This window comes from Microcaecilia unicolor, chromosome 2, assembly GCF_901765095.1.
Source record: "Microcaecilia unicolor chromosome 2, aMicUni1.1, whole genome shotgun sequence".
NCBI lineage: Eukaryota > Metazoa > Chordata > Amphibia > Gymnophiona > Siphonopidae > Microcaecilia > Microcaecilia unicolor.
The window spans coordinates 420307019-420331297 of NC_044032.1; the positions used below are offsets into that span (position 1 = coordinate 420307019).

The following is a 24279-nucleotide window of genomic DNA, read 5'->3' on the forward strand; positions in this document are numbered from 1 at the left end:
GATCTGGAACCTCTGAAGGCTTTCAGAGATCGGCTGTCCCACCAATTATCCAAATTCAGACAGACAACCAGGTTGCCATGTACTATGTCAACAAGCAGGGGGGCACCAGATCTCGCCCCATGTGTCAGGAAGCCGTCAGCATGTGGGCTATGGGCTCGCCGTCACGGCATGGTGCTCCAAGCCCATATCTGGCAGGCGTAAACAACAGTCTGGCCGACAGGTTGAGCAGGATTATGCAACCTCACGAGTGGTCGCTCAATTCCCGTGTAGTGCGACAGATCTTCCAGGCGTGGGGCACCCCCTTGGTAGACCTCGTTCGCATCTCGAGCCAACCACAAAGTCCCTGCAGTTTCTGTTCCAGGCTTCAGGCCCACGGCAGACTGCATCGGATTCCTTCCTCCTGGACTGTGGGGAGGGTCTGCTGTATGCTTATCCTCCCATAGACCTTCTGGTGGGAAGACTTTGTTGAAACTCAAGCAAGACCGAGGCACCATGATTCTGATTGCTCCTTTTTGGCCGCGTCAGATTCTGGTTCCCTCTTCTTCTGGAGTTTGTCCTCCGAAGAACCGTGGAGATTGGAGTGTTTTCCGACCCTCATCACGCAGGACGAAGGGGCTCTTCTGCATCCCAGCCTCCGGTCCCTGTCTCAAAACGGCCTGGATGTTGAGAGCGTAGACTTTCCCTCTTTGGGTCTGTCAGAGGGTGTTTCCCCGTGTCTTGCTTGCTTCCAGGAAAGATTCCACCAAGAGGGAGTTACTTCTTTCGTGGAGGAGGTTTGCTGTCTGGTGTGACAGCAAGGCCCTAGATCCTCGCTCTTGTCCTACACAGACCTGCTTGAATACCTCTGCACCTGTCCTGAGTCTGGTCTCAAGACCAACTCTGTAAGGGTTCACCTTAGTGCAATCAGTGCATACCATTACCGTGTGGAAGGTAAGCCGATCTCGGGACAGCCTTTAGTTGTTCGCTTCATGAGAGGTTTGCTTTTGTCAAAGCCCCCTGCCAAGCCTCCTACAGTGTCATGGGATCTCAATGTCGATCTCACCCAGCTGATGAAACCTCCTTTTGAGCCACTGAATTCCTGCCAACTGAAGTACTTGACCTGGAAGGTCATTTTCTTGGTGGCTGTTACTTCAGCTCGTAGAGTCAGTGAGCTTCAAGGCCCTGGTAGCCCAGGCCCCTTACACCAAATTTCATCACAACAGAGTAGTCCTCCGCACTCACCCTAAGTTCTTGCCAAAGGTCGTGTCGGAGTTCCATCTGAACCAGTCAATTGTCTTGCCAACCTTCTTTCCCCGTCCTCATTCCTGCCCTGCTGAACGTCAGCTGCACACATTGGACTGCAAGAGAGCATTGGCCTTCTACCTGGAGCGGACACAGCCCAACAGACAGTCCGCCCAATTGTTTGTTTCTTTGATCCCAATAGGAGGGGAGTGGCTGTGGGGAAACGCACCATATCCAATTGGCTAGCAGATTGCATTTCCTTCACTTACGCCCAGGCTGGGCTGGCTCTTGAGGGTCATGTCACAGCTCATAATGTTAGAGCCATGGCAGCGTCGGTAGCCCACTTGAAGTCAGCCACCATTGAAGAGATCTGCAAAGCTGCGACGTGGTCATCTGTCCACACATTCACATCTCATTACTGCCTGCAGCAGGATACCCGACGCGACAGTCGGTTCGGGCAGTCAGTTCTTCAGAACCTGTTTGGGCTTTAGGATCCAACTCCACCCCCGAGGGCCCTGTTTGTTCTGTTCCAGGCTGCACTCTCAGTTAGTTGGTAAATTTTTTAGGTCAATCTCAGTTATGTCCTCGCCGTTGCGAGGCCCAATTGACCATGGTTGTTGTTTTGAGTGAGCCTGGGGGCTAGGGATACCCCATCAGTGAGAACAAGCAGCCTGCTTGTCCTCGGAGAAAGTGAATGCTACATACCTGTAGAAGGTATTCTCCGAGGACAGCAGGCTGATTGTTCACAAACCCGCCCGCCTCCCCTTTGGAGTTGTGTCTTCCCTTGTCTTTGTTTTGCTACATATGAGACTGGCCGGCAAAAGCCGGTTTCGGGCGGGAAGACGGCCGCGCATGCGCGGTGCGCATTGGCGCGCGAGGACTAGCAAAGGCCTTTGCTAGTGAAGATTCCGATTGGAGGGGCTGCCGTGGACGTCACCCATCAGTGAGAACAATCAGCCTGCTGTCCTCGGAGAATACCTTCTACAGGTATGTAGCATTCGCTTTCACTGCAGGTCATGCGAGGTCAGTTTGACCATAAATAACTGTCCCTGCTGACTCAGCGTATACTCATCTTGCCTTGCCCTTTTTTTGTTGATGGCCACATTTACATATGCCTCATACACTTATGAAACTGGGAACCTTCTGGAACAAATTACATCCGCCCCACTGTTTCACAGAGGAGAAAGAAGACTCCACCCTTCTCAGCTAGCTACATTTCCCATTAAGCTTCATAGCTTTGAGATGAGAGATTTCAACAATTTTCCTAAATCACAGTTTGTCACCACACAGTTCAGTCCCCCTGTGTTTTTGTCTTTTGTCTGTTCCAGTGTCATAGAGCTCCTTAACCTGGTTACCTCCTTTATTCTACTGGTGACTCCTCTTCTGAACATTACATAAGAACATAAGAATAGCTATACCAGGTCAGAACAATGGTCCATCTAGCCCATTATCTTGCTTTCAACAGTGGCCAATCCAGGTCAGAAGCACCTGGCAGAAACCCAATTAGTGACAACATTCTATGCTACCAATCCCAGGGCAAGCAATGGCTTCCTCCATGTCCATCTCAATAACAAACTATGGACTATTTCTTCAGGAACTTGTTCAAACTTTTTTTTTTTTTAAGCCCAGATGCGCTAACTGCTGTTATGACATCCTCCATTAACAGGTTCCAGAACTTAACTATTCTTTTAGTGAAAAAAAAATGTTTCCTTCTATCTTTTAAAAGTATTTCCATTTAATTGAGTGTCTCATGGTCTTTCTACTTTTTGAAAGAATGAAAAATTGATTCACTTTTACCTGTTCTACACCACTAAGGATTTTGTAGACCTCTGTCATATCCCCCATCATTTGTCTTTTTCCAAGCTTTAGAGTCCTAACCTCATTTGGTAGGAGTTCCATCCCCTTTATCATTTTGGCTGCTTTTCTTTGAACCTTTTCTAATTCTGCTATATCCTTTTTGAGATGACAGCGACCAGAATTGAACACAATACTCAAGGTGCAGTCGCACCATGGAGCAATACAGAGGCATTATAATATTCTTGGTCTTATTTTGCATCCCTTTCCTAATAATTCCTAGCATCCTGTTTGCTTTTCGATCACTGCCACACACACTGGGTGGAAGATTTCAGCGTATTGTCTACAATGACACCTTGATCTTTTTCTTGAGTTCCGACTCCTAACGTGGACCCTAGCATGAGGTAACTATGATTCAGATTATTCTTTCCAATGTGCATCACTTTGCATTTGTCCACATTAAATTTCATCTGCCATTTGGATGCCCAGTCTTCCAATTTCCTAAGTTCTTCCTGTAATTTTTCACAATCCGCATGTGTTTTGACAACTTTGAATAGTTTTGTGTCATCTGCAAATTTAATCACCTCACTTATTGTTCCAATTTCCAGATCATTTCTAAATATGTTAAATAGCACTGGTCACAGTACAGATCCCCTACAGCTCTCCCCTATTCACCCTCCACCACCGAGAAAAATGGCCATTTTAACCCTACCCTCTGTTTTCTGTCCAACAATCAATTCTTAATCCACAGAAGGACATTAACCTCCTATCCCATGACTTTTTAGTTTTCTCAGGAGTTTCTTATGAGGGACGTTCAAAAACTTTCTGAAAATCTAGATACACTACATCAATTGACTCACCTTTATCCACACGTTTATTTACACCTTCAAAGAAATGAAGCAAACTGGTGAGGCAAGACTTCCCTTGGCAGAACCCATGCTGACTCTGTCCCATTAAATCATATTTGTCTATGTATTCCGTAATTTTATTCTTTGTAATAGTTTCCATTATTTTGCCCAGCACTGAAGTCAGGCTTACCTATCTGTAATTTCTCAGATCACCCCTGGAGCCCTTTTAAAAAATCGGTGTTACATTGGCCACCCTCCAATCTTCAGGTACTATGGACAATTTTAACGACAGGTTACAGATCACTAACAGATTAGCAATTTCATGTTTGAGTTCTTTCAGTACCTTGGGATGTGTACCATCTGGTCTTGGTAATTTATCACTCTTGAACTTAAATTTGGCTCAGTACGTCTTCCAGGTTCACTGAGATTTCTATCAGTTCCTCCGCATCGTCACCCTTGAAAACCATTTCTGGTACAGGTAGATCTCTTACATCTTCTTCCGTAAAGACTGAAGCAAAGAATTCATTCAATCTCTCTGCTTATGGCCTTGTCCTGTCTGAGTGGCCCTTTGGCTCTTTCATGAGCTAACTGTCCCACGGATTCCCTCACTGGCTTTCTGCTTCTGATGTACCTGAAAAAGGTGTTACTATTAGTTTTTTGCCTCTGCGACAAGTTTTTCTTCATATTCTCTTTCAGCCTTCTTTATCAGTGTTTTGCATCTAGCTTGCCAGTGCTTATGTTTCTTATTTTCTTCATTCAGATCCTTTTTCCATTCTTTGAAGGATGCTCTTTTGCCTCTAATAGCCTGTTTCACTTCACCTTTTAACCATACTGGCTGTCGTTTGCTCTTCTTTCCACGTTTAATAAGTGGAATGCATCTGGTCTGGGCTTCCACGATGGTATTTTTAAACATCTGTGCCTGATTTAAAGTCCTAATCTTTGCTGCCGATCCATTTAGTTTCTTTTTAACCATTTTCCTCATTTTGTTGTCGCCCTGTTGAAAATGAAATGCTGTTACAGACTTCACATATCAGCTTAAATTTGATCATGTTATGATAACTGTTTCCCAGCAGATCTAACACTGTTACCTCTCGCACCATGTCCCCTCTTGTCGATTCTTGAGCCAGTTGCTCCAAGAAGCAGTCATTTATTATATATATATAATCTAGGAATTTTACTTCCCTAGCACTCTCTGATGTAACATTTATCCAGACAATATTGGGGTAATTGGCCAGCTTTCCTAATTTCTGTAAACATTTCTTCATCTGTTTGTTCACACATGGAATTTCTAGCCATGAGGATTTCACGCTGCTATCTGGTTCATGTAGAATGTTTATTTTATTGTCTCCATTCCTTCTTTAACATGTAGTGCAAACTGCCCTCCAATTTGATCCCCTCTATCATTGCGATATAATTTGTACCCTGATAAGTGTCCCATTGATTGTCCTCCTTCCACCAGGTCTCTGAGATGCCTATTTTATCTACCTCTTCATTTTGTGTTATATACTCCAACTCTTCTATCTTATTTTTTAGGCTTTTTTTTTTTGTTACATTTGTACCCCGCACTTTCCCACTCATGGGGGGCTCAATGCGGCTTACATGGAGCAATGGAGGGTTAAGTGACTTGCCCAGAGTCACAAGGAGCTGCCTGTGCTGGGAATTGAACTCACTTCCTCAGTTCCCCAGGACCAAAGTCCACCACCCTAACCACTAGGCCACTCCTCCACTCCAAAAAGCTTCCAGCTTTTGTATATAGACAGTTCAAAGTGTGTTTTTTCTTTGCATCTACAAACTGCTTTGAAGTTGACAGGGATAATTTTCTGTCCTTTACTCTGTTCTACCATTATTTATTTAATTTATTTACAGCATTTGTACCTCACATTTTCCCACCTAGTGGTAGGTTCAATATGGCTTACAAGTAAATGCAGGGAAAACAGGTTACATGATAAAAAGCCGTGTGGTTCAACGAAGCCAGGTTCAGATCAGTCTAAAGTCGTGGTTAAGGAGTGTTGACGTAATATCTGTTTGATTAAGTGAGGTTGTCGGATAGAAATATTTTGAAGAAGTGGGCTTTCAGGTGTTTTCTGAACTGCAAGTAGCTGTTCAAGCATCTTAGGTCTTTCAGTAAAGAGTTACATATTTTGGTGCAAACATAAGTGAAGTTTGTTGTGAGTGGAGGAGTGGCCTAGTGGTTAGAGTGGTGGACTTTGGTCCTGGGGAACTGGGTTCGGTTCCCACTGCAGGCACAGGCAGCTCCTTGTGACTCCGGGCAAGTCACTTAACCCTCCATTGCCCCAGGTACAAATAAGTACCTGTATATAATATGTAAGCCACATTGAGCCTGCCATGAGTGGGAAAGCGCGGGGTACAAATGTAATAAAAAACAAAATTTAAAAAAATGTTGTTTTGTATTTCAAGCCTTGGCATCTGGGGAAGTGGAGGGTAAGGTAGGATCTTGCATTCTTGGTTGCATAGAGGTAGGATTATTAGGTCAGTCATGTAATACGGGGAGATGCCAAAAATTATTCTGTAGACCAGCGTACAGATCTTGAAGGATATGTGAGTGTTTGTTCCTTACATCCTGCTTACATTCCATTAGAATAGTTTGCACGGGCAAGGACCATGGTTTGGACAAGAGTGTGAAAAACGTCCCGTGGAAAATAATTTTTGATATGTTTTGAGTTTCCACATTGTGTGGAACTTTTTCTTTCTAGGCTACCTGTTTGTCGAAGGATAATTTGCGGTCTATGATGATTCCTAAAATCTTCGGTTTGACTGCTATCCCATGGCAGTGATGGTTGTAAAGCGTTCTGTATTGTGTGGTGAAATGAGTATCAGGCAATGTGTTTTCTCCTTGTTCAGTTTCAGTTTGAAAGCTGATGCCTAGAGTTCCATGGTATTTATGCTGTCTGTGATTCTGGTAGTAATTTTGGATATATCTTTTTTGAAGGGGATAAAGATAGATACATCATCAGCGTGTATGAAGGTTGAAGCCTTGTTTGTATAGAGACTGTGCTAGGGGGACCATCGGGTTGATTAGTATTGGTGAGAGAGGAGAACTCTGGGGGACTCTGCACTCCACTTTCCATGGGATGGAAATCAAAGAATTTATTTTCACTTGGTAGGATCTGGTGGTCAGAAAACCCCTGAACCATTCAAGCACTTCCCCTCTATTCCTGTTTTGTCGAGAATTCTTGTAGTATAGTGTGGTCAACCATGTCGAATGCACTGGACATGTCAAACTGTAGTAAGAGGATATTTTTCCCGGTTGAGATTTCCTGGTTGAATTTAGCTAAGAGTGTGATTAGTACTGTTTGTGTGCTGTGGTGAGTTCTAAAACCTGATTGGGATTTATGTAGTATAGAAAATTTGTCAGCTGGGTGACTACGATGCCTTTCATTATTTTAGTCGTTAAAGGTATGGATGCCACTGGTGTGTAATTTGAGGTATCATTGGTGGGTTTTTTGGTGTCTTTTGAAATTGGCGTAAGTAATATGTTGCCCTTTTCATTTGAGAACTGGCCTTCTCGGAGCATGAAGTTTAAGTAGGAGATACGTTGGTCAGTGAAACAGTTAGGGGGAGCATTCATAATGCAGTTGGTACATTGTCTAGTGTGCAGTGTGTGGTGGAGAATTTTCTTATCACTTGTGTTACTATCTCATTGGTGAGTTGAGTGAAGTTAGTCCACATTCTGTCTGTTGGTGATTCCTCTGGGGAATAGTTGGGTTAGTCTAGCAGATTTTCAAGACTGGTAGTAGCCTGTGGTAGACTTTTCCTTAAGTTGAGGGTCTTCTTTTCAAAGTATCTGACCATTTCATGTGCTGGTGGAGGGTCTTTGTTCCTTGTTGTCAAAGGTTTGTTGTTTAATAGGTTATCTACAAGTTTATAAAGTTTTTTTGTGTCTTTATAATCCAAACATACTTGTTTATAGAATTTTCTTTTAGCCTGTCTGATTTTGTTCTTGTGCTTTTTTTTCTTGCTTCCCTACATGCGGTTATGGTGGGATCATTTTTATTTGTTCTCCAACTTCGTTCTTGTCTTCTGGATTGGACTTTTAGCTCTTTCAGTTCCTCATCGTACCATGGGACTACTTTTCTTTGTTGTATAGTTTTGGATTTCACAGGGGCTATTTTATCTAAAACGGTGTTGCATCTTTTGTCCCGTTCTGTTTTAATTAACATTCCTGCATTCTTTCACCATTATTGAAACCTCTTTATGGGATTGCCTAATGAGCCTGTTTCAATTGTTTCCTTCAAGGATACTTCACACCAAACATGCCCTCCTGGGCGACTGTCAGCTCCTATTCCCCCCCCCACCCCCCCCCATTTTAGTTTTAAAAGCTGCTCTATCTCCTTTTAAATGTTAGTGCTAGCAGCCTGGTTCCATCCTGGTTAAGGTGGAGTCCATCCTTTCAGAAACAGGCTTCCCCTTTCTCAGAATGTTGCTTCAGGTTCCTAACAAATCTAAATCTCTTATCCTTGCACCATTGTCTCAAGACAGATGAGACTTTAGAGCTCTGCTGCCTCTTGGGGTCCTGCGTTTAGAACAGGAGCATTTCGAAAAACGCTAACCCTGGAGGATCTGGATTTTAACTCTCTGAGAGCCTAAATTTGGCTTCCAGAACCTCCCTCCCACATTTCCCTATGTCATTTGTACCCACAAGACAGCTGGCTTCTATCCAGCATCATCTGAAATCCTATCTAGGTGACGCATGAGGTCTGCCACCTTCACACCAGGCAGGCAAGTGACAAGTCAATCCTCACATGCACTAGCCATCCTGCTATCTACATGCCTAATGATCAAATCACCAACTACAACTGTTGTCCAAACCCTTCCCTCCTGTGCAGAAGCTCCTAGAGACAGATCCTCAGTGCGAGAGAATATTGCATCCCCTGGTGGGCAGGTCCTGGCTACAGGATTACTTCCTTGTTCAGTAGGGTGATTCTGTCCTTTTAGGGAGATCTCCCTCCTCCAAGGCAGCACAGGGGCTGCCAGACTGGAAGTGGGATTTCTGTACAACGTCCCTGTAAGCCTCCTCTATGTAGGTCTGTTGTCCTGAGCTCCTACATGTCTGCTATTGTAACCTCATGAGAATGGAGTTGATCTGTGAGAGCTAGGACCTCTGTGCAACACACACACCACACACACACACACCCCACCCCCCCCACCCCCCATTGGAAGATGTACTGATCCAAATGGACAGTGATAAATCACCTGGACTGGATGGTATACACCCCAGGGTATTGAAAGAACTCAAACATGAAATTGCTGCTAGTGATCTGTAACCTGACGTTGAATGGACATATCTTGACCAGAGACCAGTTCCCAGCTGGTGTAAGGTTTATGACGGTAAGGGCGCCCTTGTTCAGCACACTGTTTTCTGTGCGTAGGAGGGAAATAGGAAATGACCTCATCAGCATCCTTTTCACTACATTAGCATGCTCATTGCACTGTTCTTCAGTGCACTCGTTAGTTCCCGTGCTCATGCCTGTGAACATTTTGCAGTAGTAAATGCAGGCGCTAATCCAGCGCTAAAGACCTCTAGTGCCTGCATTTTCTTCTGAGCATTGGCCCCTAATGAAGAGATGTGCTAGGGGTGGGTATGAAGATTGAGCTAGGCCCTGCTGTGCCTTTTTTGAGGCTATCTGTTAATTATGTAGGCTGTGGTAGAAAGTTCAAATTTTAAACTATGTGGGGAAAAGGATATTCTAGGACCCTGATGGCGAACCTATGACACGCGTGTCAGTACTGACACGCGTAGCCATTTTCAGTGACACGCGGCCGCATGTGGCCGCATACAGAGAAGCAGCGGAGTTCCTTGCTGACACCCGGGGCGGATCGCCGATGCGCCCCCCCCAGGTGCAGCGCGACCTACCCCCCCCCCCCCCCGGTGCATGTTTTACCCGATGGGGGGGTGCCGTGTGCGCTCCTATGGCTCCCTCCGAGTCCTCCGCTTGTTCCCTCCCTGCTGCTCCCTCTGCCCCGCTCCTGCACGGCCGTTAGGGGGATCTTTGACCTCACTTCCGGCCGCGGAGCAGAGAGCAGCGGAATGCCGTGAGGGACGCATCTCTGAGGGCCCTTGTGATCACCATTACCAGCAACCATCATCCAATCTACTGTTTCTGGGGTGTCGTGGATTGTAATTGACCATCATTACTGAGATAGGTGAGGGGGAGGCTGGGAGAGGCGAGGGCATGTGCTATGGGTGCCGTTTCCCGCCATTGGAAATAGCAGCAGCCATCTTAATTTACATAAGGTGGTCAGTTAGGCTAGTTAACCCCTAATTGCCTGTAGGGCTAACAGGCTATCTATAATTCTATCTTCTGTCTCTGCCCCCCTGATGGAGAACCCAAAAAATAAAAAACCAAGGTTAAGTAAAGGAAGTGGTAGTAGCAGTAGCCGACCCTTTCAAGAGACATGGACCGAGATGTATGGCATTATAGAAAAAAATGGCAGATCATTTTGCATTCTATGTACTGAAACGGTAGTAAGCAGAACGTGGAATATAAATAGACATTTTGAAACTAATCATTCCCAGCTCTTGAAAAAAGTGAGGATGAAAGGAAGGAATACATTCCAGGCAGCTACACTTTTATAAGAGCCAATCTAAGTCCATCCTTAAATTTGTAAAAGGTTCTACAAATTTAACATCTGCAAGTTTGAGCATTGCTCACTCCATAGCTCAGCATGGAAAAGCACTCAGTGAGGGAGAATTTATTAAAGAAACTCTCCTAAGATGTGCACCAGTTCTATTTCACGATATGCAGAATAAAGATGCAATTATTAAGAGAATATCTGAGTTACCAGGAAATTTGGAGTGCCTGGATCCGATTACCAGACACTTTTAGCACCCTGAAAAATATAGCAATGGCTTTACTCACAATTTTCCCTCTACGTACTTTGTGAAACCTTATTCTCAGCGTTAAATAATATCAAAACCAACAAAAGAAACAGATTGACAGATGAAGTTAGTAGCGCTTGCTTGGGCTTGAAGTGTACAAAATACCAACCTTCAATTGAAGATTTAGCCAATGAAATTCAGATTAGTTAAAGAATTCCCCCTCCCCCCTCACTTATCTTAGTTCACGGCACCCCACACAAGTTAAATAATATCAAGACCAACAAAAGAAACCGACTGACAGATGAACAAAGAAGTCACTAAGCAGGTAAGTTAAATAATTAGTTTTGGTTTATTAAATACAGTTATATATTACAATTATACATTTTTGTTATTTAAACTATAAATATCGCGAAATTATGGTTTTTTTTCTCGAAGGTGACACACCCCCGAGTTATGCTCGGTTTTTTGGCGAATTTTGACACACCAAGCTCAAAAGGTTGCCCATCACTGTTCTAGGACATCATTAGATTTCCTTGCTGCTTTACTGTCTTATGTTTTGGGTTTCTGACAGAGATGTCCTGTTCCTCCCTAGAAGCTGATTTAGGTAGGGAAAATGATTTATTTCCTCAGCGACCCTCCAGACCGGTCAAGACGCGTGGGTTATGCTCGCCTACCAGCAGAGGGAGACTGAGAACACTAACTTCAACTATGTACATATAACCTGTGCCCATCCCACAGAAGCCAGTATTTTCTCAGTCTCAGCAGAGGGTAGACAGGCAGCCTGTGCAGCTTGGCCGGTCTGGTTGGAGTCAATCAATTGAGAGTTTTAGGCTGGTCCTTTGGTCGTTCCTGAGGAGCATCCCTGTGCCTGGAATACTCTGTGTGCTGGGGGTTGGTGGTGCCAGTGGGGCCTGCCATTGTCCCCCCTGGGGTGTCACACCCGGGTGGCCGGGTCCCTCCCCCGAGCTAGCTCTCCAGTTTGGGCAGCTTTGTGCCTCGGCTGCAGTTTTATATTGCAGCCTTGAGTGCCAGGGATTTTATAGCAGCAGGGCTCAAATTGTGCTGCAATAAAGTTTAAAAAAAAAAAAAAAAAAGACCCAGACGGTGTGGAGAGCTGTGCAGCTGCACTCCCGGAGTGCCGGAGCTGGGCAGCTTTGCGAGGTGAGCTGTGAGTGGCTTCTTTGGGGTGAGTTTCCCATTTCTTTTACCTTTTGGGAGGTTTGTTTTTTTGGCGCGAAGATGTCCTCGAAGCCGCTTCGTTGTCGGTCTTGCGCGCGTCGGGGGGTCGATGCGGTTGCGGTTCCTGCCGCTTTTGCGGGGAACCGAAGCCTCAGTCCTCCGCTCCGCCGGTAATTAGCGGCGGAGCTTCCCGCGCCGGCCTTGCAGGAGGTTGCAGGGGCTTCGGTTAGCGGTTCAGCGGCGATCCCGGTTTTGGCGGGAACCGCCGCCATCTTGGATTCGGGCCCGAGAATTCCGGATTTAGTCAGACGGGCCTCAGGGCAGCCCGGTGGCTGGTGCTTTCTGGAGGGGACGTTTCGGGAAGGATGGGTTTCCCTCCGGAGTTTGTTTGGTCCTTATTTCAGGCCTGGCAGGCGGGACCGTCGCGCACAGAGCCCCTAGTCTGGGGCGGGCTTGAGTGCTAAGAGGCCACATGTTGAGTGGGCTGAGGACTTGGAATGTTTTTCTCCTCCAGAGTCAGAGGGTGACTTTAGTCCCCTGGAGGAGGAGGAGGGGTCCTTGTCCGGCCCAGAGAGAGAAACAGTGCCCGGGGAGGATCCATCGGTGGTCCGCATTTTTCACAGGGAGGAATTGGCGGATCTTATTGAGCAGGTGTCTGCTATGCTCAAATTTGACCCGGCAGTAGATCCAGCTCCCTCTGAAAAGCAGGACTCGCTGGTTAAGGGGATCCGAAGGGTCTCTCGGACTTTTCCTATGAATGCGGATCTTAGAGAGATGGTAACGCAGGAATGGCTCTCGCCGGAGGCGCCGTGTAAGGTGGCACGGGCCATGGCTAAGCTCTATCCCCTTCCACAGGAAGACAGAGATTCTTTAAAGCCTCCTACTGTGGATGCCGTAGTGACGGTGGTGACTAAGGCTACTGCAATTCCTGTAGATGGAGGGGCTGCCTTGAGGGACCCTCAGGACAGGAAACTGGAAACATTTCTGAAGCGCAGTTTTGATTTATCGGCGCTGGCTTTGCAGGCTTCAGTTTGTGGAGGTCTGGTGGCTCGAGCATGTTTCCGCTGGGCTGAGCGGCTGCTAGATGCTCCGCAGGTTGATAGAGCCGCCTTAGTGCAGGATTTGGCAAAGTTGGAGATGGGCTCGTCCTTCTTGGCAGATGCGCTCTATGATTTGTTGCGTGCATCGGCGAAGAATATGACCCTCGCGGTGGCGGCTCGAAGGGCCCTGTGGTTGCGGAGCTGGCTGGCAGATGCCGCGTCCAAGGCAAAGTTGTGTTTCGCTTCCCTTTAAGGGCGCCTTGCTTTTTGGAGACGAGTTGGATAAGTTGGTTAGGGGTCTTGGTGATACTAAGATCCCGCGGCTTCCAGAGCTTCGGCCTAAGGCGTCTAGGGGCTCTGCGGTGCGAGGCCGTTTTCAGGAAGCTAGACGGTATCGGCCGGGTAGGGTCCTCGGGGGGGTTCCGGGGTCGTTATTTTCAGAGAACCCAGCCCTTTCGTGGGGGCCGCCGGGGGGGGCGAGCTGCCTCTTCGGGAGCGGCCAGCACGTCCCGTGTGTCGCAATGATGGTTTTGGGGTCCAGCCTCTGGTTCGTGTGGGGGCTCGCTTACGCTTGTTTTACCAGAGGTGGGTCCAAATCACGTCAGACCAGTGGGTGCTGCAGATAGTGCGAGACGGGTACGCGCTGGAGTTCAACGGTCCTCTGTCCGATTTCTTTCTCGTCTCTCCCTGTCATTCAAGGCGCAAGGCAAGGGCAGTGCGAGACACTCTGTCGCGTCTGGTAGATTTAGGCGCTGTGGTGCCTGTTCCGACAGAAGAACGAGGTACCGGCTGTTACTCCATTTACTTCGTGGTGCCAAAGAAAGAGGATTCTTTTCGGCCCCATTTTAGACCTCAAGAGGGTCAATGCGGCTCTAAAGATTCCTTCCTTCGGATGGAAACGTTGCGCTCGGTCATTGTAGCAGTTCAGGAAGGGGAATTTCTGACTTCTTTGGATTTGACAGAAGCTTATTTGCACATCCCCATTCTGGAGGCGCACCAGCGTTTTCTTCGTTTTGTGGTGTTAGGGAGTCACTTTCAGTTTTGTGCGCTCCCGTTCGGCCCTGGCTACGGCTCCTCGCACTTTCTCCAAGGTGATGGTGGTCGTGGCAGCGGCGTTACGGTTGCAGGGCATTTTGGTGCATCCGTATCTCGACGACTGGTTGATTCGAGCCAAACGCAGGCGGAGAGCGAGGAGGCTACCGCCCGGGTGGTGACCTTTTTGCAGTCGCTGGGTTGGGTTGTCAATCTGGCCAAGAGTCACCTAGTTCCGTCACAGTCTCTAGAATATCTGGGAGTTCGGTTCGACACGGAGCGAGGCCGGGTGTTTTTGACGGCTCCTCGCATTTCCAAACTGCAGCTTCAGATACGTCAGCTCCGAGCTCAGAGGGCGCCTGCGGCACGGGAGTATCTTCAGGTGTTAGGTCTGATGGCTGCGGCTATAGAGGTAGTACCTTGGGCCAGGGCCCACATGAGACAGTTGCAGAGCTCGTTGTTGACTCGTTGGTCCCCTCAGTCCCAGGAGTTGGAGGAGCGGTTAGCGCTGCCGGAGAGGGTTTGGCGCAGCCTCCGCTGGTGGCTTCACACTCCGAATCTAGCGAAGGGTATGCCGCTAGAGGTGCCAAATTGGGTGGTACTGACCATGGATGCGAGTCTGTTAGGCTGGGGGGCGCATTGTCTAGGGCAGGTGGCCCAAGGGCGATGGACGTCGGAAGAGGCGTCGTGGTCCATCAATCGCCTGGAGACTCGAGCAATTCGGTTGGCTCTTCGGTCCTTCCAGAGTCTGCTAGAGGGCAAGGCGGTCAGGGTTCTTTCCGACAATGCCACGGCCGTAGCTTATGTGAATCGGCAGGGGGGGACGAAGAGCCCGGGATTAGCTGTAGAGGCAGCGGAGCTGTTGGGGTGGGCAGAGGCTCATCTTCAGGCTCTGTCGGCAGGTCACGTAGCAGGAGTGGACAATGTGGACGCGGATTATCTGAGCAGACACATGTTGGATCCCGGAGAGTGGGCTCTCCATCACTCAGTGTTCGAGCGGATAGTGTTGCAGTGGGGTCGTCCGGTGTTGGATCTCATGGCATCGGCCGACAATGCGCAGGTCGCGCGGTACTTCAGTCGTCGAAGAGATGCTCGAGCCGAGGGTCTCGACGCGTTGGTTCTGCCGTGGCCGACTCAGCAGTTGCTCTATGTGTTTCCGCCGTGGCCGCTGGTGGGCCGCGTGGTGCAGCGGATCGGTCGTCATCCCGGCTTAGTGATTCTGATAGCGCCCAATTGGCCTCGTCGGCCATGGTACGGAGATCTGGTGCGGTTGTTAGTGCAGGATCCTTTTCCCCTGGGGTCTCGGGTGAGACTGGTGCAGGGACCGATCGAGATGGCCGACCCCTCTCCATTCTTGCTTACGGCTTGGCTCTTGAAAGGCACAGATTGAGAAAGAAGGGTTTCTCGGCCAGGGTCATTGATACAATGTTGCGGTCGCGTAAGAAGTCCACATCGTTGGCTTATGTGCGGGTGTGGCGCATCTTTGAGAGTTGGTGTCTTGAACGGAATGTTGTCCCCTTGCGGGCTTCGGTGATGGAGGTTTTGGAGTTTTTGCAGGATGGTTTGGATAGGGGGCTCTCCCTTTCTTCCCTGAAGGTGCAGGTGGCTGCTTTGTCTTGTTTCAGAGGTAAGATTCGAGAAGTCTCCTTGGCAGCTTCTCCGGACGTAGGGCGGTTCCTGAGGGCAGTGAAGTTGATTCGGCCGCCCCGTCGTCCGATGGTTCCACCTTGGGATTTGAATGTGGTCTTGGAGACTCTGGTGGGGCCTCCGTTTGAACCATTGGCGTCCATCACATGTAAGGATCTTACCTTGAAGACAGTTTTTCTGGTGGCCATTGCTTCTGCTCGTAGAATTTCAGAGTTGCAAGCCTTGTCTTTTAGGGAACCTTTTCTGTCCTTTGCGAAAGAGAAAGTGACTTTGAGGACGGTTCCTTCCTTTGTTCCTAAGGTGGTTTCAGCGTTCCATGTGAATCAGGTGATCTCGTTACCGGTGTTGGGGGATCGTTCGGGGGATGCCTCTCAGCGTCGGTTGGCTAAGTTGGATGTTCGGCGCGCCTTGCGGTCCTATTTGAGCAGAACGAGAGAATTCCGGGCTTCGGATAGGTTGTTCGTTTTGTTTGGAGGTCCCAAGAGAGGGGCTGCGGCCTCCAAGGGGACTCTGGCTAGGTGGTTGAAGGAGGCTATTGCCTTGGCTTATTTGTTGAGGCGGCGTGCGGTGCCCCCGTTACTTAAGGCGCATTCAACTCGGGGGGTTGCTGCTTCCTGGGCGGAGAGTAGTTTTGTTCCTCCGCAGGATATTTGTAAGGCAGCGGCATGGTCCTCCATTCATTCCTTTGTGAAGCATTATAGGATTGACGTTCAGGCAAAGGAGGATGCATGTTTTGGAGCGGCTGTACTGTCTTCTGCGTTTCGAGGGTCCCACCCTTAAGGTTCTACTGCTTTGGTACTTCCCACGCGTCTTGACCGGTCTGGAGGGTCGCTGAGGAAGGTGAAATTAGGCCTTACCTGCTAATTTTCTTTCCTCTAGACCCTCCAGACCGGTCAAGAGCCCGCCCTATGGATTTTCAGAGATATTGTTCGTATCAGAAGTATTTGAGCAGTGTTCTGCTATGGATTTTCAGAGATATTGTTCGTATCAGAAGTATTTGAGCCGTGTTCTGCTATGACTATTCCTTTTCTTTCGTTGGGCCGGAGAGTTTTCTTCGCCCATAATATTTGACAGAGCGGGGCGCTTGTCGTTCCGTCTGTCTGAGCACACTGTTGGTGTTGACTATTGGTTTTCCAGGTACAGGGGTTTTATAGTTCAGAGTTCAGGTTGCAGGGGGTTTTTTCTCTGCTTTGCTAAGTGTATACTGGCTTCTGTGGGATGGGCACAGGTTATATGTACATAGTTGAAGTTAGTGTTCTCAGTCTCCCTCTGCTGGTAGGCGAGCATAACCCACGCGTCTTGACCGGTCTGGAGGGTCTAGAGGAAAGAAAATTAGCAGGTAAGGCCTAATTTCACCTTATTTATGTATTTACTAGTAAAAAAGGCCCGTTTCTGTTAGAAATGAAACGGGCGCTAGCAAGGTTTTCCTTGGAGTGTATGTTTCAGAAAGAGCGTGTGTGAGAGATGGAGCGTGTGTGTCAGAGAGAGAATATGAGAGAGAGAGAGAGACAGAGTGTATGTGTTTGTGCGAGAGAGAGAGTTTGTGAGAGACAGTGTTTGTGTTTCTGTGTGACACTGTGTGAGAGAGAGGGACAAAGACAGTGAGTGTGAGAGTGTATGTGGCAGACAGAGAATGAGTGACTGCGTGTGTGGTGTGAGGAACCCCCTCACCCCCTCCCTCTCCCCTGCCCCCTTGCAGCCAGGCATGTGCAGTGACCGTCCTCTCCCCGTGTTCCCCCTGCAGCCACCCATGTCCATCAACCCTCTTCCTCCCCCTGCTGCGTCCTTCCTGTCTCCCCTGCTCCCCCTGCAGCCACTCATGTGGTCTCAGGCCCCCCCCCCCCAGCATCCCTCCTGTCCCCCCTGCAGCCAGCAGTGTCCAGCGACCTTTCTGTCCCCCTGCCCCCCTGCAGCTACCCATGTCCAGCGACCCTCCTCTCCTGTGCAGCCACCCATGTATGAGGACACTCCTCTCCTTTTTCCCTGTTCCTCCCCTGTGGCCAGCCATGTCCATTGACCCACCTGTCCCCCCTGATGACCACCAACCCTTCTGTCCCCCTGCCCGCCCTCCAGTGTCCGTCCTGTATCCCCTGTCCCCCTTGCAGGCACCCATGTGGTGTGTGGAGCCCCATCCCTATCTCCCTGTTCCCTGCCCCCTGTGCAGCGACCATCCCCTCCCCTCCCCCTGCTTCCTTCCAGCCACCCATGTCCAGCGAGACCCCCCCCTTCCCCCACCAGCCGGTGCAGCACCCAAAGAAAGCCCCTTGTCCCCCCCTTCACGCATCACCCGACCCCCCCCCCCCACCGTGGCACATCACCAAGCCCCTCCCCCCCATCAACCCCCTCGCCACCCGCAACCGCTAATACAAACTGTGTCCGGCTGCTGCTGCTTCTGCTATTCAGCAGCAGCAGTCCGTACATAAAGAAAACAAACAAAAAAAAATCCTCCTAAAACGCACCTCTGTTGAGAAGCAGCTCACATTGGCTGAAGTCTCAGCATGCGCTCCTCCTCTCCCCTCTGACGTCTCTGCGTTTCTCCGGAGTCTTCCGGCAGGGGCACTGACGTTGAGGGGAGAGGAGAAGCGGCTGCAGAGACGTCAGCCAATGTGAGATGCTTCTCCATGGAGGTGCGTTTTAGGAGGTTGTTTTTTGTTTGTTTTCTTTATGTACGGGCTGCTGCTACTGAATAGAAGCAGCAGCAGCCGCCGGCGGACAGAGTTTGTATTAGCAGTCGCGGGTGGCGAGGCGGTCGATGTGGGGGGGGGAGGGGCTTGGTGAAGCGGCAGGGGAGGGGTTGGGTGATGCGGCGAGGAGGGAAGGGGGGTAGGTGCTTTCTGATGCCCCGTTGCACGGGTTGTTGTGGCGATGTGGCGGGGGGCACTTAGAGGTGCACCGTCGAGGCTGTTTGTGTGTGTGTTTGTGTGTGTGTGTGTTTGTGTGAGTGTGTGTGTATTTGTGTGTGTGTGCGTTTGCGTGTGCGTGTGTTTATGTGTGTGTGTTTGCGTTTGTGTGTGTGCGTTTGCGTGTGTGTGTTTGTGTGTATGTTTGCGTTTGTGTGTGTGTGTGTGTGCATTTGTGTGTTTGTGTGTGTGTGTTTATGTGTGTGTGTTTGCGTGTTTATGTGTGTGTGTGTGTTTATATGTTTGTGTGTGTGTGTGTGTGTTTGCATGTGTGTGTGTTTGTGTGTATGTTTTTGTGTGTTTCTGTGTGTGTTTGTCTGTTTGTCTGTGTGTGCATGCGTTTGCATGTGTGTTTGTGTGTGTGTGTGTTTGTGTGTATGTTTGCGTTTGTGTGTGTGTGTGCGTTTGTGTGTTTGTGTGTGTGTGTTTATGTGTGTGTGTGTGTGTTTGTGTGTATGTTTGCATTTGTGTGTGTGTGTGCGTTTGTGTGTTTGTGTGTGTGTGTTTATGTGTGTGTGTGTGTTTGTGTGTATGTTTGCATTTGTGTGTGTGTGTGTGTTTGTGTGTGTGTGTTTATGTGTGTGTGTGTGTGTGTGTGTGTGTGTGTTTATGTGTGTGTGTGTGTGTGTGTTTGTGTGTATGTTTGCATTTGTGTGTGTGTGTGCGTGTTTGTGTGTATGTTTGCATTTGTGTGTGTGTGTGCGTTTGTGTGTTTGTGTGTTTGTGTGTGTGTGTTTATGTGTGTGTGTTTGTATGTATGTGTGTTTATATGTTTGCGTGTGTGTGTTTGTGTGTGTGTTTATGTGTTTCTGTGTGTGTGTTTGCGTGTGTGCTTATGTGTGTGTGTGTGTGTGTTTGCGTATGTGTGTGTTTGTGTTTATGTGTGTGTGTGTGTGTTTCTGTGTGTGTGTTTGTGTGTGCTTTTGTGTGTGTGTGTTTGCGTGTGTGTGTGTTTGTGTGTGTTTGCGTGTGTGTGTGTGTGCTTGCGTGTGTGTTTTTGTGTATGTGTGTGTGTGTGTGTTTGTGTGTGTGTGGGGGGGGTTGCGGGTGGCTTTTGTGGTCGTGTGGTTGGGGAGTTTGCCAGCAGTCTGTAGCGATTCCTAGGCAGGGGGGAGGAGTATGGAAACACTCCCCCTGCCTGGGTTGTTGTTTGTTGGAGGGGGTTGCCAGTTGGTAGGGGTGCCTTTATGGATCCCTTTACTCTCTGAGTTCCGCCCTCGAGGGCGGGGCAGAGAGACATGGTGAGTTGGATGGCTTCACCACCATGAACTTACGAACTGTTTAGGGATTTTGCAGATGGCTTCAGCAGGTTGTCTTCAGAATGTTGAGGTAGCGTTTTATGTACAGATGGGGCGTGGCTGAGGGCGGGTCTATGAGTGAGGGTGACTGGTCCTAGCCTATGAAGACTACAGGATTTTTGTGCTTCTCTGCCTTGGAGTGAGCTTCTCTGCCTTGGAGTGAGCTTCAGAACGTTCAAGGTGGGATTTATTAATATAGACAGGTGGTGGTTTTCATCTCTTTTAGCACACAGAACTCTCTTCTCTGCTACATCGCAAAAGAACTTTTAAAAATTTTTTCTTGTCAGGAGCACCCGTTCCTCCTCTAGGTTGCATAGCAGTTCACTCTGGAGTATTGTGAGCAGCGATTCTGCTTGTCTAAGGTTTTATTATTTGAGCACAGTTTTGTGGTTGCCATTATTCACTTGAATATGCAGAAATCAAGGACACCAAATAAGTTGTGATACTAACTCAATACGTTGCTGTGACTAGCATTCAAGAATCAAGTCCTCTTCATCAGATCAGTGAGGAAACAGCACAATTACACTGGGTTTAAAATAGTACAGAGTTAGCTAGGCATGAGGTGGTCTGCTCAGTAAAGAGAAGCAAGGAGGGGAAAGAGAAATTAACAATAGGGTTCCACGTTAATTGTGTTAATTATTAATCAAGATTAATAATTGTGTGCTGCCCACCTTCTGCCTTCCTCATTCACCCTCCACCCCCACCTCATCCATGGTCATGGTCCAGAATAGCACCCCTACCTGGTGTACTTTTTTTAAACAGCAAGTCTTCGGCCCTGCAGGCCAGCGGCAGCTGTAAGCAAAGGCTGCCTGCAGCCTGCGCCAGTTGTTTCCCTCTGATCCTGCCCACCCCTTCTGATGCAACTTCATGTTCTCAGAAGGGTCGGGCTGGATCAAAGGGAAGGCCTGGTGCAGGCCGCAGGCAGCTTTTGCATACAGCTGCTGCTATCCTGCATGGCTAAAGACTTGCTGCTTAAAAAGGTATACCTGTGTGAGGCCTGTGATCAGGGAGTGGAGGGGGAGGGAATTGAGATAACCGCTGCACCGTTGGGGAAGGCGGAATTGAGATTGAACCACGGGCACCTTGTGGGGGTTGGGGGGGGGAGTGAGGGGGAGGGAATTGAGAGAGAACCTCGGGCAGGGCCAAAAGGGGAGGAAGAGATGCAAGACTGTGCGTTGTGGGGGGGGGGGGGGGAGAAATACAGAGAGATGCCAAACTGAGGGAGGGAGAAAAGGAGGGAAGTGAGGGGAGATATGTTGGGCTCAGATGGAGTAAGGAGAGAAAGAGAGTGGACCTGGGGTGGAGGGAAGGAAGAAGAGAGATGTTGGACTCTGGGGGGGAGGGGGGATTTGGAGAGAGGGAAGAGAAAGATGGATAATTGATCTGGAGGGAGAGAGAGTTGGATCTGGAGGCAGGAGAAGGGAAGGATATCGAGCTTTGGATCAGCAGCACAGTGGGGGAGGGGGGGGGTCAGGGCCTTGGACACCTGGGCACCCCCACTTTGGGCCCAGGCCTCCTCCAAATGCTGAAGTCCTGCAATCCAAACAAATCTGCCTGAGTCACCCCCCTTCCTCCTCTTGCTGCCTTAGGAGCAAGGAAGCCAGTGGCATGCTCCATGAACTGAGCATGCTCAGGGAGTGCCAACATGGGCAGCTGGAGGAACCCCACTGACTTCCTTGCTTCTGAGGCAGTACAAGGAGGAAGGGGGCAGCTTTGGCACTGGATTTCTTCTACTGCGGGGCTTCGGCATTCCCACCAGCAAAGGTATAATAGTTAATGTGGCGGGGGAGAGAAAATGCCTGCCCCTCCCCGTTCCCCTCCAATGGACTGCTGGCTGTGCCCTACCTTTAATCGCCCAGTTAAAAATATTAATCAAAATGCAGCCCTAATTAACAGTGAAACTTTACAGATCAAAAGTCCTATATCTGATGATAGGTGAGAGAGTCAATGTCTGTAAATCTTTGTGTTTGTGTGTGATTTGTCTTAATTTCAAATGTTTTGCTTTCTTCTGCACTCCTAAAGATTAAAGTTTCCTAGGTGTGAGGTGATTAATGGAGTGGTCTTTATTTGAAAAATGTTCACCTGAGTTGTCATTCTGTTCTTCTCTGTAATGTGTTTTATGTTAGAATTTCTTCTTGCCCTTTAATTTTTGATTTTTCACTTTTTCTTTTTTTTTTTTTGGGGGGGGGGGGGGGGGGGGGGATGGGTATAGGATCCTGTAACATGTTACCACTGTGCAGCCTCTGCCAGTACATATCGCAAGAACCTACAGCTTTTTTTTGTGGGGAAGACGTTCCAAAGCAAAGTTCACGTTCATGCTTCTCTGAATGTAGTGTACATAATCCAGTGCAAAAAGAAAGAGTAATGCTGCTGTGGACTGAAACAAGTTAAAAAAAAAAAAAAAAAAAGATGGGGCAGCCACAGTCTGTGTTTATCCTTCCCCATCTTAAGCGTAAATATATTTTGCAATATCAAGGGAGAGCCTGTTTCAGACAGATGATTTTATGCTGGTAATATTCTTCGAACCCAAGTAAATTACTTTGAAAACTGGACCTGAAGAGACTGATGAAGGGTAATAAGTTTCTGGTTACTGCAAATCGCAGCTGTGTTGCAAAACAGACATATCTCAGATTTAGAAGCGCAATCGCAAATTTTACCTGACAAGGGCAAAACTGTAACAGATTGAAGGAAGAGGTCTGAGGGTGAAGTTGATTTTCATTAGTTCATCAATGTGGTAAAAATGTGATATATCAACATTTTCACACACTGATGGATTGCTCGCATCACCCCATAGTTAAGAAGCAGCTCTGCTGGAAAAAACAGGATTAACCCAGTCTTATTTCATTAGTTAGATTGGGTGATTAAAACACAAAAAATGTTGATCGGTGTTTTTCTCTCCCCCGTCCCCTCCCCTCCAAAAGATGACTTTGACACTAAGCGTGTGTCTGTCTGTGTTCCCTTTCCAGTGAAACCCGGAGTCCGATATCGAGAGTTGGGGAACATCATTCAGAGACACGCCCAGGCTAATGGCTTTTCAGTAGTCAGAAGCTACTGCGGACATGGGATCCACAAACTTTTTCACACTGCCCCCAACGTGCCTCATTATGCCAGTGAGTACTGTCTAGAGATCTGTTTTCCATTTGTCTGTGTAAAATGATTGCCTGTTGTACCTATAGAGAGAGAATTTGATCCGGCCACTTGTGAATAAGGAGAATTGTACTTGCCACGTGTTTCAAACCTTGCAGTTACTGTGATGTGATTGGTCCAGTATGATGTACAGTATCTGAACTGGGCTTTCCTGCACTTTACAGCAGTATATTTTACAGAATGTCCCATTCAGCTACCTCTTTTGGGGAGAGGAGGAATGTTTTCTTCTTCAGGAGGTTGCTCATTACTTGAGAGACACACAGAAATAGGCAGAACCACATTTGTTGTGAATCAATTTCTGACATAGACTGGGATCCTTATTTAACCCCCCCCCCCCCAAAAAAAAAAAAAAAACCAAACAAACTAACTTTTGGTTCTAAAGAAGGACTAAATATATCTCAACCTCCAGAGACTAGCGGAAAAATGCCATGGGATATGGTCCTGCTGTTATCAAATGAAAATACAGAAAGGATATTTCATCCTTTTATAGGACTTGAAGTTTATCTGTAAAAACAGATAAAAAAGTGACATTTCAAAATGTCAGTCAGTTTGAAAATATAATAGTAACATAGTAGATGACGGCAGAAAAAGACCTGCACGGTCCATCCAGTCTGCCCGACAAGATAACTCATATGTGCTACTTTTTGTGTATACCCTACTTTGATTTGTACCTGTGCTCTTCAGGGCACAGACCGTATAAGTCTGCCCTGCCTCCCAATCACTGGCTCTGGCACAGACCGTACAAGTCTGCCCAGCACTATCCCCGCCTCCCAGCCACCAGTCCCGCTTCCCACTACTGGCTCTGGCACAGACCGTATAAGTCTTCCCAACACTATCCTCGCCTCCCTACCACCAGCCCCGCCTCTCGATCTTGACTGAGCTCCTGAGGATCCATTCCTTTGGCACAGGATTCCTTTATGCTTATCCCACGCATGTTTGAATTCCGTTACTGTTTTCATTTCCACCACCTCCCGCTGGAGGGCATTCCAAGCATCCACTACTCTCTCCATGAAAAAATACTTCCTGACATTTTTCTTGAGTCTGCCCCCCTTCAATCTCATTTCATGTCCTCTCGTTCTACCATCTTTCCATCTCCGGAAAAGGTTCGTTTAGTAAGATGCATGAGAGATGCTTACAGTTTCTAACGCAAATGAATTATACTTTTTGGACCTTTTATATAGCCTGCCGAATCAAAAGGAGCCAGCTATTTGGCTAAACCACAAGCCAAGGTCTACCAGAGGGCTGACAGTGCTGTCCTTGTTTAACATAGGTCTTCCAAAGAGGCCATCCTTGTCCTCTTTTGTCCAGGAATTATACTATTGGAGTGTTTCT

General features: G+C 48.1%; 1 protein-coding gene across 2 annotated transcripts in view; it reads left to right on the top strand.

Annotated features, from left to right (window-relative positions):
- METAP1 (methionyl aminopeptidase 1) overlaps positions 1-24279 on the top strand; it is a 148659-nt gene that overhangs the window by 117013 nt on the left and 7367 nt on the right. For both annotated transcript variants that reach the window (XM_030190721.1, XM_030190719.1), the window contains exon 9: positions 22767-22910. In XM_030190721.1, coding sequence (XP_030046581.1) covers positions 22767-22910 — 144 coding nt within the window. The remainder of the gene's footprint in view (positions 1-22766; positions 22911-24279) is intronic.